The 20,484-nt window shown below is 38.4% G+C and overlaps 1 protein-coding gene across 2 annotated transcripts; it reads left to right on the forward strand.

Moving 5' to 3' along the window:
- The first annotated feature begins 4,864 nt into the window (after positions 1–4,864).
- LOC132626594 (uncharacterized) lies at positions 4,865–15,057 on the forward strand. 2 transcript variants are annotated; one of them, XM_060341513.1, is made up of 10 exons: positions 4,865–5,062; positions 7,135–7,679; positions 8,524–8,698; positions 8,803–9,031; positions 9,600–9,739; positions 9,983–10,485; positions 10,564–11,055; positions 12,153–12,815; positions 13,353–13,871; positions 14,453–15,057. In XM_060341513.1, exons 2-10 carry the CDS (start codon positions 7,410–7,412, stop codon positions 14,675–14,677), a joined length of 3,216 nt encoding a protein of 1,071 aa, XP_060197496.1. In that variant the 5' UTR covers positions 4,865–5,062; positions 7,135–7,409; the 3' UTR covers positions 14,678–15,057. The 2 variants fall into 2 exon arrangements, with proteins under 2 accessions (XP_060197496.1, XP_060197497.1); XM_060341514.1 differs by lacking the exons at positions 4,865–5,062; positions 7,135–7,679 and adding an exon at positions 7,711–8,142 and having other exon boundaries at positions 8,516–8,698.
- Positions 15,058–20,484: the final 5,427 nt, after the last annotated feature.

Raw genomic sequence — 20,484 nt, forward strand, 5'->3', positions numbered from 1 at the left:
CATAACACCAGAAGGTTTCAAATCTCCGTACATCCCCGAACACAAACATAAGTGAGCGTATCGCATCACTAGCCATATCACAGCATAACTCCAAACGGAACCCGGCCCTATGGCGAGGCCTCGGGAACCGTAACACAGCATACGGCCGAATTATCATAGGGCGCACGAATCATAACCGGCCCGGGAACCGGTGAACGAAGTCATAGTAAGGCACGAGCGGAGTCGTGAGCAAACAAATGCAAAATATATTTCAAAATAGCCTTTCAAAACATAATGATTTCATAAGTCATTTCTTAGTACAAAATAATCGAATACTTAGTCGATACGAAGATTCATTTCACAAAATGCTTCCAAAATGGTACGTATGGCTCAAAACGTAACTTAGCATATCATAATATTCAAAACATATCTCCTAGGAGGAAGTTCCAACACCGAAGGTTTCATATCAAACTTTATTCAAAAGGAGAGCCTAATAGGACAAATAGGGCGTCTCGGGGTTAGCGGGCCCACCTCGGGTCGAATCGAGGCGGCGAACATAATTTACGAACATTTAGGGGCCAAAAGTTCATACATAATCATTCCAAAGTGACCCGATCACATTTCGATAGGTTTCGGACATTTGGTCGCATTCTAGCCAAGATAGAGCCTTTAGGCTTCAATTGAATTGAATGAATAGTAACTTTTCTGTGGATCGGGTTTCGAGGAGCAGAATTGCTCCGGAAGTTCCGATATTCACCTAACATACTAAGATATGCCAAACGAAGAGGTGGGGAGCTTTACATACCTTATAGACGTCTTATGCTCTCCTTAAAATCAACTCCCGTTTCGTCCGAAATCTGCAAATGGTCAAAGTTACCAATTTGAGATTCTTAGGCTTAAAGTCCCCATTAACTTGATTTTTGTCTACCGAAATTTCGGCAGCATTTCCCCTATAAATCTAACACCCCCGAGACTTAGCTCGGCTCAAAATACATCAACAACAACAGCCCACACATCATCAAACAACACAAATCATATTCAAACCATACTAACTTCAAAATTCTACCTTATTACATAAGTTGGCAACTTTTCATTCAAGCTTCAAAATCCCAAATCTATATCCACATTATTGTATTCATTCAATCATTCAAGATTATTCAATCACATCTCAAATAGGTTCCAAACCATATACAAACTTCCCAAAGTTCACTACTTTCCATACTTTACTCAAAACGTCAAAAATTTACGACGAACATTCTAACTTTCATTGTTTCATTCCGAATTCATTAACATCAACCATAAGTCATATTTAGGGCCTTTAGTATCATAAATATACAATGATATACACAAATATACCAAAGGTATATACTTTCCGATAATGTTCCGAAATCCTTTTCCAACGCCAATTCAATTCATTAATCATTCATTTACGACATAAAGGTCACAACGAAGCATTAAACAAACTAAACAAGATCAAATTCACATTCTTTCTCCCTCCTAGGGCTCACGGCCAAACACACCTTTCTCACACACACACGCCATGCACAAACACAACACCATTCCATAATCTTCATGCAACATCAATCACTATAACATATAAACCCATTTCATAACATAAAAACATAGATTTCTCACCTTTTTCTTGAAAATCCGACTTGCCGCAAACGTGGTTCTTGTGCCAAACTAATTGTACCCCGTTGAAGAGGGTCTTGAGTACTTCACAACTATGCAAAAATCAAGATTTTTGGATCAAACACAAAGGCTTGGGATTTTTTTTTTTCCTTTTCTCTATTCGGCCGAGAGCCTATTTGGAGTGGTGTTCTTCAATTTTTGTTCTTGATAATTACTAAGTGATTCATTGATATATATCCAATTGTAGAGGTCATGTGCACAACACATGACATTAAAAATGGGTTTGGGCCTTGGCCTTTAGCCGGCCACCCCACTACTTTGGGCCTCAATTTCTTGTTGTCCAATTCTTGGCCCAATTCATAAAAGTCCCGTTTTGTAATTCCCGAAACTAATTTCCGAAATTCCAAATTTACCCTCGGCCTTCCCCGATGTCTTAACATCAATGATTCCATAACCAACATAGTCATATTCACTAAAATCGAAATATTTCCTCATAAGGCACAAATCTTAACTATTTCTCGATTTCCAATTATACGAAAACACGGAACATAACAATCAGAATCCAGGAAGGGGTATTCTCTTTCTTGCATCTCCTTCAAGGTAGACTTTCGGCTTTTGTTGTCTTGGAAGGAAGTTGCTTTCATACTTTGCTTCTTGCTCACCTTCGTAGTAAACTTTATAGGCGCGGCGTTGACGTTCATGGATTCTTTATTATCACTCTTGGGGACGAACTTGCTCCATTTCTTGGGTTTCTGCTTGTCCTTTCCTTTGCGAGGGTCGTAGACAGGCATTACTTCATTCCCAGTGGAAGACATGCTCAACTCCATGTCATGAGCACGAGTAGCTAGTTCTTCAAAAGACTTTGGCTTAATTCCTTGCAATATGTAGTGAAGCCCCCAATGCATTCCTTGGATACACATCTCTATCGCAGAAGCTTCGCTGAGCCTATCTTTGCAGTTTAGACTCGCATTTCTCCATCGGTTGATGAAGCCAATAACTGGTTCGCCCTTCCTCTGGCGAGTGCTTGTAAGCTCGACCATGCTCACGGTACGCCTTGTGCTATAAAAGTGATTGAGGAACTCCTGCTCTAGTTGCTCCCAACTATCGATAGAATTAGGCTCGAGATCAGTGTACCAGTCAAAGGCATTCCCCTTGAGAGAGCGGACGAACTGCTTGACAAGATAGTCTCCATAAGTCCCAGCGTTGTTACATGTTTCAACAAAATGTGAAACATGTTGCTTTGGATTTCCCTTGCCTTCAAATTGTTGAAATTTGGGAGGTTGATAACCGGCGGGCATCTTGAAGCTATCAATTCTTGTAGTGTACGACTTTCTGTAAGTAAACGAAGACTTGCAGCAACTTCGTACTTATCCTTGATAGTCCCTTCGATGAACTCCTTTAGTCGGTCAAGCGGAATCATCCCTTCAGAAGAAACAGGAATTTCCTTGGTAGGTGGTACTTGCTTTGCACGAGGTTCAGTCTCTTGTACTTCTGGACCCTTCCCAGGTGCGTGGCTGGATTCTCCTTCCATCAATCCATCCATCTTGTCCATCAACTTCTCAATCCGGGCGTCTTGATTTTGCACATGCTTGGCCAAGCCATCAATCACCTTTGCTAAATTTGCCAGTGTCTCCTCCATTGACGAAGCGTTGGTTACCATTGCTTGCATGATTGTTGGGGATGTTGGAGAATAGCATGGATTATCGCATAAGTTGATCTTTGACTGGCCTACTTCATGTGGTGTGAGTGGAGAGGATCCGTCACTTGAAGTATCATCGTCTTCCTTCATAGCAGAGTTCTTGGATCCAGAGAGATCAAGTAGAGCTAGAGTCTTCTTAATCTTTTCAGCAATGCTGCTTCCTTCCTCCGATGCATCAGTAAAGGATCTCGCTCCTTTTGGAGATAAAGATCCAAAAACAGGAGTTGTTACGGATGAGACTTGGAGTACTTGTTGTCCCAACATGCTTGCTTTGCTCCTCGTAACTGGTCCAATGCTACCAAAGGTAATGTCGAGGATGCTTTCCACATCAACAGAGAACTTGGAGCTAGCAACCTTGGAGGAAACTGATTTGGAGTTGATCTTCTCTGAAGTCATCTCGATGTTGTTAAACTTTGATGATTGAAAAGTTGAGATGAGAGGTAGAGATTGTCCCACTGGGCGTGCCAGAATTTGTAGACAATAAAATTCGCGTCAAGAAAATAATAATCAAGACAGGAAAATATCGCAACAATCTTTGTATTTGATTTCAGAATATGAGTGTTACAATCTCTATTATTCCTCTGATTCGTCTTTTCAACAATAATTTCAAGGGCTTTTGAGCTTATTCTTGAACTTGATGGATTTGATCTTGACTTGTACTTGAATTCAAGGGCTTTTGAGCTTGATCTTGAATCTGGTGGTCTTGATCTTGAACTTGTACTTGGATTCAAGGGCTTGAAGCTTGATCTTGAATCTTCGTCTGGATCTCTAGAACTCCTAGAGAAATACTTGAATGCTTGAATGCTTTTAGCTTGTAGAGAAGTCTGCAGCGTTTGATCCGCGAGCTCTCTCTTGCTTCTTATTAGAATTTCTGTCCCCTGTTCTGAATTATGAGACCCCTATTTATAGTTGTAGGATGGAGGAATTGTGATAAGGACAGGCTTCTTTCGACCAATTAGATTTAAGCTGAGATGTCGATATTTGATTGGCCGGAACATATCACTTGTACACGTGGCACATCTTTATTGGCCTTTGATTTGACTAGGCATGCTGCATCATTTTGGCACTTGGCATGATCCTATTGGCTCCTTCGTTTGACTTGACATGCCACGTCATTTGACACGTGGCACCCAATTTGGGCTTCTCGAATAAAATGACATCTTGGACTTGACAAAGTGGGTTCATCACATGTAGCCCAATTAAATGGACTAGCCCAATGAAATTGGATCATTACTTAAATCCATATTTATTGACTTAAATAATTAACCCAATTATATTAGCCCACAATTTATTTATTCGGACTAATATATTTTGAATGTAATCCAAATTTCTTATGAATTAAATTTAATAAAATTTCGTTATCCACAAATGTGTATGGGCTTTTGTGTATTTTGTAAAAGATTATAAATTTTAAAAATTATAATTCAATCCCAATTTAAGTTAATCACATTTTTAAAACATCACCATTTCTAATTATAAGTCTTTTTTGTCACGTAAGTTAAATCTTCGGAAGTTGTCTTCAAGCTCTCTATTTTCTATTTTTGCATATATATTTTTGGGTTTCTATTAGGGTATATTCTCCGGTTCTCCTCCTCCTGTCTCTTCTCTCTAAAAACTAAAATATAAAATCTTTCACACTGTTGATCATCTCCATAACTTTAAATAGTTATCCATATTTTGAGAGAGAAGAGAGAGAGAGAGGAGAGATTTGCTAATTTGGGAACTTTATTGTTTACATCCAACCAGTCAAAGGTGACGTTTTTATTGCACATCTTCCTCAATTTTGTTTTACCTGTTAATGACCAATCTTGCATTATGTCCACTTTTCGAATTTAAGAAAAGATTTGATCTTGATGTGCATTTTCACAGAGTGGGTACTGTATTTAGTCGGGTGGATACTGACATTTTGAATGTTTAATTGGGTGCATTTTCACATTGGGTACTGATCCAAATTTTTGTATGTTCTGATTTGGTGCTTAAAGATTTGAGTTTTTGTTTGTATTGCAAATGTGAGACATTCTGAAATCCTCAGCTTGGCTTAATATTATCCTAAACTTACTGTGGGGCAGTGGGGTCCCAACTGGTCACATTAATGAATAACTTGGTGTGATTCATTTTGTTGTACGTGAGATCTTTGTATCTTCAATGTATTTTGATCTATCATTCTTACTTTGATGGTTCTGTTTGTGTCTTGATTAGTTAAAATAATTTCTCTTCTCAATTACTACTAATATTCAAAGATTTCGGTTCTTAACAACATGCACTTTCCTTCTCATTCTAATGGGAGATGCTGAACAACATTACAGTGTAATCCACAAGTGAGGTTTGGGAGGGTGGTGCGTACGTAGCCTTACACCTACCTTTACAAGGTAGAGAGGTTGTTTCTGATAGATCGTCGACTCAAGCATATCAAAATCAAGTAATGAAAGGAAAAACAGTAGTGAAGAAGACATGCTAAACATAAAAGAGAAGACAACAAAAGCAACAACAAATAATACGGTAACCGAACCAAAGGAAACAACATGTACTAATGAAATCTAAGAATAAGATAGTAGGAGAGTACTAAGAACAATACTAATGAGGGTACTAGACAACGCTCAACTACCTAATAATCTTCTACTCTAATCCTCGACCTCCATATCCTCCTATCTAGGATCATGTCCTCGGTAAGCTACAGGTGTGCCATGTTTTGTCTAATCACCTCTCCTCAATACTTCTTCGGCCTACCTCTATCTCTCATCATACCCACCATAGTCAACCTCTCACACCTCCTCATTGGGGCATCTGTGCCTCTCCTCTTCATATGCCCGAACCATCTTAGCTCGCCTCCCTCATTTTGTCCACCACGGAGGCCACTCCCACCGAGTCCCGAATATCTTCGTTCCTAATCCGATCTCTCCTAGAATGCCCACACATCCATCTCAACATCCTCATTTCCGCTATTTTCATCTTCTGGACGTGCGAGTACTTGACTGGCCAACACCCCTTCCCATACAACATAGCTGGTCTGACAACCAAATTATAGAACTTACCTTTAATGATTAATGTGGGGTTGGGTGGGGGAGCTCCATGAAGTATCTTCTCAAGATTATTTATCTACTTTTTATGTTGAAATATTTGTTTTGACTAATTGTATTACATTTTGGAACATGATTGAACCCCCAATTCTCCTACCTGACCATCAATCAGAACATTATAGTGTTGATCTTATTAAAAACAAGTATTTGTTAATACACGTATATATGTGGATCTGATTATTTGCTCTAATGAGATAGACATTAAGAATGAGCATGTATGTCAATTTCAAAAAAAAAAAAAAAGAATGAGCATGTATGTAATCATGAGCGAATACCTTATTCCAAATTCCAATTTGGATCCAACTGATGTTAAGATTTAAGAAGAAGAATACTGGTTTAGATGACCTACAATTGTTAGGCCTGAGATGTACACTATTTATAATTCAGAAATTGTTGTTTTAAAAAAGAAAAGTTTCAAAATGTAGCTTCTTGTTCATTTTTTTTAAAAGTTTCTTGGGAACTTGCATTGCTTTGATTTTCTTCTAATCTCAATTAACTGGATCTCTCTCTCTCTCTCTCTCTCTCTCTCTCTCTCTCTCTCTCTCTCTCGCATCTGGTTTTGGCGGTTAATGCAAAGCTATTATCTGTGTTAATTATCACTCTCTTTCTCTCTATCTCACATACACACTAACACACACATGTTTCATTGTAAATATTATTTTCTTCTTCTCCAAGATGGTCATGCAATGTGCCTTATATTCTCTTTCAAAGAAGCTGGTGTTCATATTTCGGCATTTTCTTTGACAGGCCATAACAAAGACTCTTTTGGTGGTGTATATTCATGTGGGAGGTGTGGATGGATATGGCTTTCTGAAGAATACATACATTTAGGTTGTTGCACGAAAAGTTCAAGATGTCTTGATTTCATTTTCTGAAGACTCTGAAATTCTAACTTGTATGAACTTTGAACATTATATTCACTAGCATATTATCTTGGCAAAAGTTTTTTGATGTCGTAAGTGGTAGTAACAGCTGCTAACTTTATAAGAGATCCAAAAGATAGAGATAACTTATATCACCTAATGGAGGAAGTAGTTCCATTGTCATGCCAGAAGCAGCACATTCCTGCTAGAAAATTTTCATTCAATGGATGCTCCAAAGATCTGTGGGCTGCAGTACGAGACGGGTGTGTAGCTGATGTTGATTCTTCTTTGGCATTCCTTAAGAAGAGTGGAGGAAATATCAATTTAAGGAATGCCTTTGGCCTTACACCTCTTCATATCGCAACCTGGAGAAATCACATCCCAATAGTTAAGAGGCTCCTTGCTGCTGGTGCAGACGCTAATGCTAGGGTGTGTTAGGCTTCTGATCCTTTAGATCAATATTATAATGTCATTTATACGTGCATACTGACTTGTTGCTCTGATAATTTTAGCCGTCACATGATAGGGTATTATTTACTTAAATTCCTTTTTTGCTTTTCCCTCCATTTCTCCTTTTTTGGAAAATATTTTGGCATGTTTCTTAGATGAGGTGGACAATGCTCTAAAACATCAGCGTATTCATGGCGTAGCTATTCGTTTGCTTGTTTTTAAGTTCATGCCTTCTCATATGGCTAATTTGGCAAATGTTCTGACGGTGAACTCTGTTTTCTCTCTTATGGTACTTTGAAAAATATTCTGGCCGTGGTGTTTTTGTCTTTTCTAAGTCTTTGCGAAACATCATGTGATTTTGAGTTGGTAACCATGGAGCGATATTTGGTGTATCGTACCAACCATGTGTGTTCGTGGACGTCTTTCTTGGGGATTTGTTCAGGTAAGCTACTACAACTAGGGGTGAAAACTGAAAAAAAAAACTGCATTTTCTATTGCATTTGTGGAGATCAATGTAACTTGAAATATTGTAGGGTCTTATTTGAGCTCACTATTAAATAACATGTGTCCTTAATGTTGTATAAAGATTGTTTTCATGACAAGTTAGAAGAGAAAAATATGTCACAATCTAGATAAGGTTCAGAAATAAAACGCAGAAGGATCGTGCAGTATTTCTTATTAGTACAGTACAATGGTTATGGACCTCTGACCTAAAAAGAAAATGTTATCAATTTCCAAAGATGTCAGTCTTTCAATTCGATCTTGTCTGTTTAGAAAAGCTCGATGTACATTTGCCTTATGAAGTCTATGTTTAGCCTATCAGGATGGGGAATCAGGATGGAGTAGCCTTCATCGCGCCCTGCATTTTGGTCATCTTGCTGTTGCTAGCATCCTTCTACAGTCTGGTGCTTCTATCACTCTGGAAGACACCAAATCTAGAACTCCCATTGATTTGTTGTCAGGACCTGATTTGCAGGGCATTGAAAAGAATAATTCAGGTAGATATGAAGACATTTCAATTTCTATAACTCTCGATAATTCCTTTAGAAGTGGATGGGTTGACTTTTGTCGTTTGTATGTTTTTTTTTTTTTTCCCTTTTAGCTGCTTCGGAGGTTTTAAGTTGGGGCAGTGGTGTGAATTATCAACTGGGGACTGGAAATGCGCACATTCAAAAGTTACCCTGTAAAGTTGATTCTCTCCATGGGTCAGTCATCAATTTGGTTTCTGCCGCAAAATTTCATAGTGCCGCCGTCACTGCCCGCGGAGAACTCTATAGTTGGGGTTTTGGACGAGGTGGCCGTCTTGGACACCCTGACTTTGATATACATAGGTAAACTGAATATGAGGAAAGGTTTTGACTTTTCCGAACAGTCCAGCAATATGTTTTTTCTGTGTATAGAGAGGGATGTAGTGCATAATATGTTATCGTGCAATATCAAACATTTATTAGGAAGAATTACCATATTATTTTGCTGAACAGTACTCTCTCTGTTTCAATTTGTATGTCTTACTTTCCTTTTTAATTTGTTTAAAAAAGGAATGCCTCGTTTTATATTTAGTAACTCTTTAAATCCAATATCCTATGGCTTAATTAAGACCACAAGATTCAAAGGGCATTTTGGTACATTACACACATCTTTAGTTTAAGACCGCAAGATTAAAAAGTCTCCCATATTCTTAAATAAATCTGTGCCTAGTTAAACAAAGACACTTTAATTGAAGCCGAGTGGTTAGTTTTAAATCTTATATTTTTCAATGTGATAATTTTGTGCTTCATTGCTCTCTATGTTCTTCAACACTGCTACCTAGAGTTTGTTGTGATAGTAGTATAGGTGCCTTCATCGTATCAAGCATCAACTGTATGTGGTAATGTATATTCTTTCTTCTTATTCTTCCAGTGGCCAAGCTGCTGTAATAACTCCACGGCAGGTGATCTCTGGTTTAGGGGCACGTCGAGTGAAAGCTGTCGCTGCAGCTAAACATCACACTGTTATTGCAACAGAGGCTGGAGAAGTTTTCACTTGGGGTTCCAACAGAGGTAAATGTTTTTCTGATTTTCGTATCATGATATTTACCAACTGTCAGTTATCCCAAGCAGCTAATACTGCTGGAAAATGTTTATGTCCTTGATGTTATTTTAGGTGTATCAAAATTGTCACGCTTCCTCGTGGGCTGTAATATAGTGCGTAGGAACTAGTATTTGTAACGAGTGTCCTTGCAGTTAATGTGTTTTTGGCTTTCATGCCTAGTGCATATTGATTGATTTGGTGATGATGCACAGAGGGTCAACTTGGGTATACTTCTGTAGATACTCAACCTACACCTCGTAGAGTGAGTTCGCTGAGGTCAAAAGTAGTTGCTGTAGCCGCAGCAAACAAGCACACTGCTGTAGTTTCTGACTTGGGTGAGGTTTTCACCTGGGGATGCAATAAGGAGGGTCAGCTAGGCTACGGAACATCTAACTCGGCTTCTAACTATGCTCCAAGGGTTGTTGAGTATCTGAAGGGAAAGTCCTTTGTTGGAGTTGCTGCAGCTAAGTATCACACAATTGTTCTTGGATCTGATGGAGAGGTTTTCACTTGGGGTCACCGGCTTGTTACTCCAAAGAGAGTTGTGATTGGCCGGAGCCTAAAAAAGATGGGCAACATCCCGTTGAAGTTTCATCGTAAGGAACGTCTTCATGTGGTTGCAATAGCTGCCGGGACTACACATAGTATGGCGCTTACAGAGGATGGCACGTTATTTTATTGGGTGTCATCTGATCCTGATCTGCGTTGTCAACAGGTTTTAGCTGCTGTCAATATTGTGTATACTGTTTCTAGCACTTCGTGAATAAGTCTAACATATCTTAATTATTTGTAGTTATATTCACTATGTGGCACAAATGTAGCGTGCATCTCTGCTGGGAAATATTGGACAGCAGCTGTTACTGTGACAGGTGATGTGTATATGTGGGATGGGAAGAAAGGGAAGGAGAAACCTCCCGCTTTAACTCGGTTACATGGGGTTAAAAAGGCAACTTCAATTTCTGTTGGGGAGACCCATTTGTTGATCATTACTTCTCTATATCATCCTGGTTACCCACCTAATATGTTGAAGAATCCTTCTATGCTCAAGCAGAAGATGAAAAGTGATACAGATGAACTCAATGAGGTTTTTATGTTTGATGAGGTTGAGTCAGAGGAAGCTCTCTTCATCTCAGAAAAAGAAAATGTCAAAAACAAGACTGTACCAACCTTAAAGAGCCTTTGTGAGACGGTGGCTGCAGAGCATTTGGTGGAGCCGCGGAATGCGATTCAACTGCTGGAAATTTCGGATTCACTAGGGGCAGAAGATCTAAGGAAACACTGCGAGGTATATTCTTGTTGACTCCTGTATGCTCTATTTGTGATCCTTTGTTAAAGAGAAGTTATGATGTAGCCGCAACTGTGTTCCGTAGTTCTATTTGCTAAAAGATTTGAGGATTGGGTTCTTGTTCTCCATTATAATTACTGTTGGTTGTTTCTATTAAGATAAAACAAAATGAGGCATCAGTCTATCTCTTGCTTCTCAATGTTCTGTTCCTTCTTTTCGCTTCTCTTTGGTTGCTACTAGAGCCATGTGTATGCAGGGGGTTTGGTTCTCTGTCCTTTGTAGTTATTCCATCTACAATAATACATGGCTAACAAAAAAAATTGCTTGGAAATCTACATGTTTTAAGAGTCGTGACTGATCCAATATTTGTTCACTGGGAGACAGATTTGTCAATATAATCTAACTCAAAAAATGTGAGATTGTTAACTGAAATATTATCTTCGTTCAGACTATCATCAAAATTAACAAGTACAATAAACAATAGATAAAAGCTATTACCAACTCCCAGAACAAAAACCCAAGAATAGGAAAACAGTGAAGATGCTGAACTCAAAAAAGGACATGCATAGTAATGAAATCTGAAAGCATGGCCAAAAGAAAAGGTCGTATTATATATGTTTACTGTCCTAGTTTCCTTCTGATGTAACAGTCACTTAATTGAAAGGTTTCGTTTGAAGTAAAACGTGGACAGGCTTCAAGTAAAGGTTAAAACTTGTTGTCTTATCCACTTTTGTCATTCCTAATGCATATTGTTTTTTGCTACAGGCCCAGCCCACTTTTAATTGTTATGCTTTTGACTTAAAATTTGGTGGTGGATTGGATTGTAATTTGGTGTAAAACATGATATAAATACAAATAAAATAATTGAGCTCAATTCTTGTGTATTCGCTATAATTGGTAGTCTTTATATTCTACAATCTCTGATTTAACTTTTCAACCTTTTTCTTTTAATTTTAATATCTTACCTGATTAGTGTGCAGAGATTTGTAATTTGCTGTCGGGCCCATTAGTAGGTTATAGGTGCTTCCTATATTACTTATCATTCAATACTATTTTATGGATAGCTCTTACAGAAGCTATGTGGAATTCTTTTGCAGGATATTGCAATCCGCAATCTTGATTATATATTTACAGTCTCAGGCCATGCAGTGGCAAATACTTCACTTGACGTGTTGGTCATGATTGAGAAAGTGTGGGATATGAAGTCATCTGAACCCTGGAGTTATCGCCGGCTTCCAACTCCTACTGCCCCTTTCCCTGCCATAATATATAATGAAGAAGATAATGATGATATTGAGTCTCTTAGGACGCGTGACAGCTGTAAAAACAGGCCAATGTTGAGACAGGAGGGAGAACAGAGATTAGATAACTTTCTACAGTCTGATGAAATGAAAGAAGGGGTTCTGAAACAGGTACGAGCTTTGAGGAAAAAGTTGCAGCAGATTGAGATGCTTGAAGAGAAGCAATTAAAGGGGCAGACTCTTGATGACCAGCAAATTGCTAAGCTTCAGACGAGGTCAGCATTGGAGAAGTCACTTGCTGAGCTTGGTGTCCCAGTAGAAACGCTCCAATCAACAGTATCATCCTCTGTTCTTGCTGATGGAAAAGGGAGTAATAAAATGGACGTACCTAAGAAGCAAAGGAGAAAGAGCAAACAAAAGGCAGCACCAGTGGAGGTATCATCCAGTAAGTGTGAAAGTGCTGAACCCAGCCCCAAAAAGGGTGCCTCAAGTGTTCAAATTCCTGAAGTCCAGTATGAGGTGAACTTTTATCCTTTTGTATTTGTTCAATCCCTTGGTGATTAGAAGACAGTAAACTATCTTCCATGTCCAGTTATACCTATTTAAAAGTATCATCCACTTTTTAAGATTTTTCATTTTAAGATGTTGAAGGGTAATGATCTGAGGAAGAGTGAAAAGTGAGAAATATCTTTTGATAGATTAAGATGATCAGGTTGATTAGTGTTAGATTATTGGTTACAGGAGTGCCTGGTTTGCTGCTGTATGTTTCTATTTTATATTGAGGAGCAGCAGATTGCTGATAAAAATGTCAGATTTGCTATATGACTACTTTTTAAGGTCTAATTACTGAATCCGGTTATGTGACTTTATCTGTATCACCACTGATTTCAGGTGGTATTATTATGAGCCTTTTTGTGGTCTCTTAACAATTCATTTCAGCAAAACCCCAGTGCTGTTTATACATGGAAGCTGCTCTGATTGGATCATTGAACTGATTTTCTTCTTGATTTTGACTGGGGAAATGGTTGCTTCTTAATAGTTCTCTTCCAATTGTAGGATGACCACAAAGGTTTGGAAGGAGCTGCAGTCAATCAAGATGCAAAAGATTCTCCCTTTGTCATCAAGAGAGACCTTGGGAACACCCTTAATAGTAACGGATCATCAGCTGTAGCATCAAAAAAGAAAAATAGAAAAGGTGGACTCTCCATGTTTCTAAGTGGTGCTCTTGATGATGTTCCCAAAGTTGTAGTTCCACCACCAGTTTTGCAAAAAAGTGAAGGCCCTGCTTGGGGTGGTGCTAAGGTCAAGAAAGGCTCTGCATCTCTTCGAGAAATACAGGATGAGCAGAGCAAAGTAATAGATACAAAGTCCTTGAAGCTCAGAGACCCAGTAGAAGACCCCTCTGGTGACAGTAGTGGTGGTAAATTACGGTTGAGTTCTTTTTTACAGTCCAGCCCAATACCCATGTCACAAACACCATCTGTCTCTGATGTGGAAAAGAACACCCCTCCCTGGGCTGCCTCCGGGACGCCTCCTCTTGTACGTCTCTCTCTTAGGGACATCCAACAGCAGCAGGTTGGTTATTCTCTACCTCCCTGGGCCAAATGTAGACTGTGCATGGGTTTGCAGAAAGAGAATTTAGACTTCTGAACATCGATATTGCATAATACTATCTGTTTGTGTACATTGTATTCCAGTTGTCTTGTGTGCCTGGTCGATTATGCTGTTTGTTTGTTTACCTATACAGTTAACAAAGGCCCTTTTGTCTAGTAGAGTAACTATTTGGTCTGTGATAAAAAGGCAACTGGAAATTGCTCATGTTCCTGATAGGAATGCTAAAATCCTTGTCCTTAGTTTTTTGTCTATCTTCATCTTCGAATCTGCACTTCTTAGCCTTGTAATCTCTCAATGTTCTCTTTTATATTTTGCTTAGAAAATTGTTTCAAGTTTCACTTGATTTGAGGTTTGGAACCCAATGGTTAAGTAAACTATTGAAGGATTTCCTAGGAATATGCACAAGCAGCCGGTTTCTAGCTAATTATCTGTTTTAATTTGTTGGTCAATGTATAACTGCACTTGAATTCAGAATCCCTAATCCATACATGTCTTTTGTTCCCGACATAATTTTTTTTTATCTGCCTAATCTTTTTCTGTAGGGAAAGCTACCGTTGGCTCTCTCTCACAGCCCAAAGACGAAAACTACTGGCTTCTCTGTGATGACGGGTCAAGGCTCACCATCAGAAACTAGTTGTCCAAGTCGCTGGTTCAAACCAGAAATTGAGACACCTTCGTCTCTACGTTCAATTCAGATAGAGGAAAGGGCTATCAAGGACCTAAAACGGTTTTATAGCAATGTTAGGATAGTTAAAAACCAGTCCTGAGAATGCCAAATAGTTTTTGGCAATATCCCTGCAAAAGCCTAATTAGAAAAAGGTTTTAAGAGTGCCAAGACAGTTTGACGTTCTATCTGTAATTCCAACTCTGCTACCTTTGTTCCGCTGGGCTAAAGCATTTCACCCGTATATAGGTGTACATTATGCCTTAATATGTTGGTGTTTGGAAGATTAGGTTTCTTGTTACATCTCTTTCTTTGGGTGATCTCCCAAAATAATGAACTCTCTACTAGCCGATTTTAGTTGGCTGGGTTTTTTCACCCCATTTCGAATAAGGAGCCAATAAAAGGCAGTGTAAATATATGTATTCTTGTCCATGCCTAACTCTTGGATTAGTGGAAAAAATTACTGTCCATGGTTTTTCTTCATTTTTCCAACTCTTCTGGTTGTGGGGTTCAGGGGAAAAGGATGAACGTCGCACCTCTTGGCTGATTTTGTTTCCTTTTTCTTGTTGGGTCGAAGCATGCTCCCTTCAAATGTTTTACTTTACAATTCAGTTATTTCATGGAGATATTGGACATTATAATCACATTTTACATTGTAATTGGCTAACTTCTAAAGAATCTCAGTTATCACAACTTAATTCGCAGAATTTACATTAGTGTCAATTCCAGAAGTGCGTTTGAAGTGGCTGTTAATGTGCAGTATAGGGTCAATAATAACCTTTTGCCTGTACCCAGTTTTATCAGCTGGAATCTTCAAGTTTAAGAAAAACTGTAGGGTACTGGACCCTGGAGTAGTAGGTAGCTGTTGCCATGAAGAATTTTAGTAACATAAGGATGTAAATCGTTAAAATAAAAATCAACGGGCGTGGGGTCATAAATGCTTCAACTCATACAACTGCGAGTGCCGTCTCTACCAAAATAGTTCCTTTTAGCAATGCCATTTCGTTGAAGAAATTACAAGAATTGGCCTTCAAATGGGTTGTCTTTAATTATTGTCCTTTAGCAATCGAACTTAAATCCAGTGGATCATAAGTTCTTTAAAGGCGCGGGATATAACTTGTGGAATATTATAATGCGAAAAATGTAAACTTATGATCCGCGCAAAAGTTATTTGTTATGAGGGGCAAAAATTAAAGACCAGTACAAAATAGGGGGCATAAGTGTCAATGACCCCATTTTGTTCGTGAGAAGCGTGACGGGAGTTTTTCATTATTAAAGGTGTCAAATTTTACCCAAAAAAGTGTAATTCGCCCAATTCATCTGGATTTTAATGGGTTAGGTTAGTCACATTTTCTTACCAGGTCAATTTGGGTTACAATGCCGTTGCACATGACACGAAGCCACACCACACAACTCAAATTATCAAATAATATTTGCATACTCGGAAAAAAAGATATACATGGCTGTTCCACAGACTACCGGCTCTGCTAAGTACGCGCTTGTCCCAACAAATGGACCGCGCCGACAATATTCATAAAATACGGCTTTTGAAAAGCAAGCATCAAAGCTTAAAGTCGTACTTACCTTAATTATACAACTAAGCACACTTTTCAGTAAACTAGCAACACACTCTCTGGTCTCCGGATCACTTCAAACTATACAAAAACGGGTTTGGAATGGTTAAAAATCTTGGATGAACATCCTCTTACTTTTCAACACAAGTCAAACTCACAGTTATAGGTTGATCCAAAAAGTCAATTCTGGCCAACGGGTCAGATTTCCAAACTATGACCACCAAAGATTTTCCTTGGCAAGAGGATTCCATAACACTAAACAAAATCAAAATTTGATAACGTTTGCCTCTCAATTCGTCTAGGGCTTGAATTTCTTAATTCTTGTCTTTAACATGTGCTCTACCCGTTACCGGCATAGATATAATTCGTCATCAACTTCACTATGATGTTCGACAATCCGTCATAACGAATTAGAAGTAAAGGAATTTTTTCCCGACACTTTCAGTCAAATTCTCAAAGATTTGTAGTTCTAGAGGACTTCCTTAGATCAATTAAGTAGAAACTCGGTATTTCGATGTTATAACCTTCACTAAATCAATGGAAATATCTAGAGAACCCCATGGAATACTTACCTTTGATTTTTCGGTGTTTGGGGTCATCCTTAACTCTAAAAAAGGCTCAAGAATTACGTTGGAAGTAACTAAAACTCAAAGCTCCAGACTATCTCGTGTACTTTTGGACCCATGCCATATGCCAGGCGACTGTAAGATCCCGTAAATTTTTATTATTTAATTATGGCTAATATAATTCTAATAATGTGGTTAAAGAGGCAAAGAGAGGTTCTAACACTCAAAAGTTTTGTTTGAGAAGTAATATGGGTGTTTAAAGGGAAGAGTGGATCGGAGCAAGTGAAAACAATTTGAAGTTGGAAATAATTTGGATATTTTCGTGAAAAATATGAGCGACCGTTGCAGAGATAGAAAACTGACCGCTGCAACGCTCAAATATATTTCCTGGTAGTTCTAGGCAGTCCCGACCGCCGCAGTGGTCGAAAGGTGAGCGCTATGATGGCCGACACCTGAAGCTTCTTTAAAAAGGCTAGTTAGGGCTGATTTCTTCATTTTCCCCAAGTACGAAAATCATTCTAGAGAGAGAGGGAGCTCGGTCAAGGCATCAAACACACTCCAAGGTGAGTTTTAATTATGTTTTTAAGTTGATTCCAACTTCCAAACACTCATATTAATAAGATTCAACCTCGAAATTTATAGATTCTTAAATCTTCATTTTTGGCTAAGAAACCCTTGAATCCGAAATTCAAGATTTAGATACTAAGAGGTAAATTCTTCACCCCACACTTGAATATGTTTATGAATTTAGTATTTGGAAGCCATATATTCTTGATTTTTAGTTGGTGAATATGATAGAGAATGAACAAATGGTGTTAATGGTGGAAATTGCGGGTTGGGAGTGAATTGTTGGACTCATAGGTGATGAAAAAGATTGTCACGACCCAACTAGAGGGCCATGACGGGTACCCGGAGCTGGCATACTGAGCACTACCTGTTAGACTTCTCATCAAACTCAACCTGAACATATACCATTCCCAACATAAGCTTATGATGAAATGATCTTCGAATATCTCTCAAAACATACATGTACATATGCCCACGAGGTTACAAAATGATAAACAGAGCATATACACTAAGAGATCACATAACATCTACTACCCATACATATGTATCTACGAGCCTCTAACTGGAGTACTGAAATCATGAGGACGGGACAGGACCCCGCCATGCCCCAAATATGTACACAAAAGACTATACCAATTAGCGGCAACTCCGGAGTAGTGGAGTGCTCCTGTATATCTGCTGATAAAGCTTCTAAGCATCTGTGCCGTCTCTCTGTCTACCTGCGGGCATGAACGCAGCGTCCATAGAAGAAAGGACGTCAGTACGAACAATGTACTGAGTATGTAAGGCATGTATAACAACATAATCAAGAAATAAGAGAGATGAAGAGATAACCTGTAACTGATCGCCTTTTAAGGCAGAATCATGCATGCTAACTTTTACTCTTAAAACAAAACCATATCACATGTATATGTACATAAGTAAACTGTCTGAGTCATATATCATCATTAGCCCACGTCCGGGGTAATCATTTCACGCTGCCCACTAGCGGTGACTGCCCGGCCAACTAGGCACAGTGTAATCATTATCATAGCCGCCCACTACGCCCATCGTAGTGGTGTCTGGCCGGCCAACTAGGCACGGTGTAATCATACATAAAAATAAGCATGCATGAGAGCCCAATTAAAGCTACAATCATATCGTAGTGACGTAAGGTCGGTAACCTCCGATTATATTATGGATCAAACATCATCGCTAGGTCTCACCTTGAAGGAACTAACATCATGAGGTGAGATGGCCAACAATGAATAACATCAAGGAAATTATGAAATAAGATCATTAAGCTCATATTAACATCAATTCATAAGCTTTGGAATCTCTAGAAGTAAAATCATCATCACCATCATTATTATAGACACATCTTATCTCTTTCTCATATCAAGCTCTTAAAAATCTTTAACTTTCAACTTTTGGGATGTAAGAAGATCATGGAAATATAGAAAGGAAATCGTAATATAGGAGTCATGCTTTTGAAGGAAAGGGGCTAGCCTTAACATACCTTTACGTCTCTTTAACTTTATCGACTAAACACTTTCCTTCCAAGCTCACAATTCTACATACAAGAGAATTCGTACTAAGGTTAGATCATTAGAAACATGCTTAAGTTTAAGCTAAAACGACTAAAAGGCTAACGAAAATTAGGCAGCATTTCCTTTGTTTCAACAACTTTCTCCATATAGTAAACATCTCCCAAACATCAATAACAACACCCACAATACCATAGTTAATAGACTTCTTCAAGTTAAGCATTGTTCAATTAACAAAACTCCCTTTCAAAGTTATCCACATTAATAACTACAACACAACACCATATTCATCTACACATAATACTTCCTCAACATCATTAGTGTCATTCACAACAAGACTATACTCATAGTATACTAAGAATCATGACTCAAGTTAACTTACTACTCAAAATACCTTTAAATCGATACTTGAGCTTCATATTCTCCTTTGTTCCCATCATTCAAGTCATTCAACAACTAAGTACTCTTAATAACATGAAATAGATGTAAAACTTACCTTTGATCATGTAAGGATGAACTTTGGATGAATATACTTCACTTGAGAAAAACCGCAACTTCAATATCAAAGGAATTCTTGATTTCTATAAACCCTAGTGAGCGTCTTTGCATTTGATTCTCTTGATTATTGGTGTTTAATCTTTGATTTCCCTTGGATTTGTGTTAATATGGTGTGTGTGGAATATTCTAGATCTCTCAAGAGGTGTGGAGAATGTGGGAAATGAAAAATAAAGAACTTGGGTCATATATTTATAATTATGAAAATCTGACCTGACATGATTTATACGGACACTTATACGGTCCGTATAAGTGGCCGTATAATTCCACCAGAGACTGATCCATTCTGTGACTGTTATACGGACCGTATAAAGTTGTACGGACTGTATAAGTGGTCGTATAACTCACTTTTTGCCGAACTTGTTCTCATCGATTCGTTCGATCTCAAATCCTTATGGAACCTTCTTAACACTTGTTTAATAATTCATTAACCATCCAAGGAGACCTATAGCTTCTCCTCGAGACATTACTAAATAATTATTAACTCGATAATTGCTAAATCTTCCCAAGCACAACTTATACTTCACTTCCTTCGACGGACTTAGTTTCACCGATTCATAATACTTCAAAAATCTTGTAGTATACACCTTTAAGCTACCAAATACCCTCCTTAAGGTCATATGGACTTCACATTCACCTTGAGCTTGCGTTAGTCTATTCACAGCACAATAACACGAAATGTCCGAGGTGTAACAGAGGTAGCTATATATCCAAAAATGGTTGCCATATCATTATTGGAAAAAAGAGGAGTGTGGGATGAAGAAACTCAATAATGGAGGTTGTGGAGCTTCATGCCCACTAGGTGTTCGATAAAATGCTTAGACGACCTAACCATTAATTTTATTTTTAATGCTAGTTCCATTTGACGTATATTCTTGTAGATTAAAGTCGTAAGGGTGTTTGAGCCTCGTATTCTTCGTAAAGGGAGAAGTTAAGGTATGTTAAGTTAAACCCTTCCCCGTGAGATTGTATTCTCTAATCACAACTCTGGAATCCTAAATGAGCTATGTGTTTGTATTGCTTTCTAAATCCGATCACAAGAATCGAATTTCTGCGACCGAATGCTTTCCATGGACGGAAGGCCGTTTTCTGAGTTAGTCAAAATGGGAGAGGCAATAGAGG

Source organism: Lycium barbarum, chromosome 2, assembly GCF_019175385.1.
Source record: "Lycium barbarum isolate Lr01 chromosome 2, ASM1917538v2, whole genome shotgun sequence".
NCBI lineage: Eukaryota > Viridiplantae > Streptophyta > Magnoliopsida > Solanales > Solanaceae > Lycium > Lycium barbarum.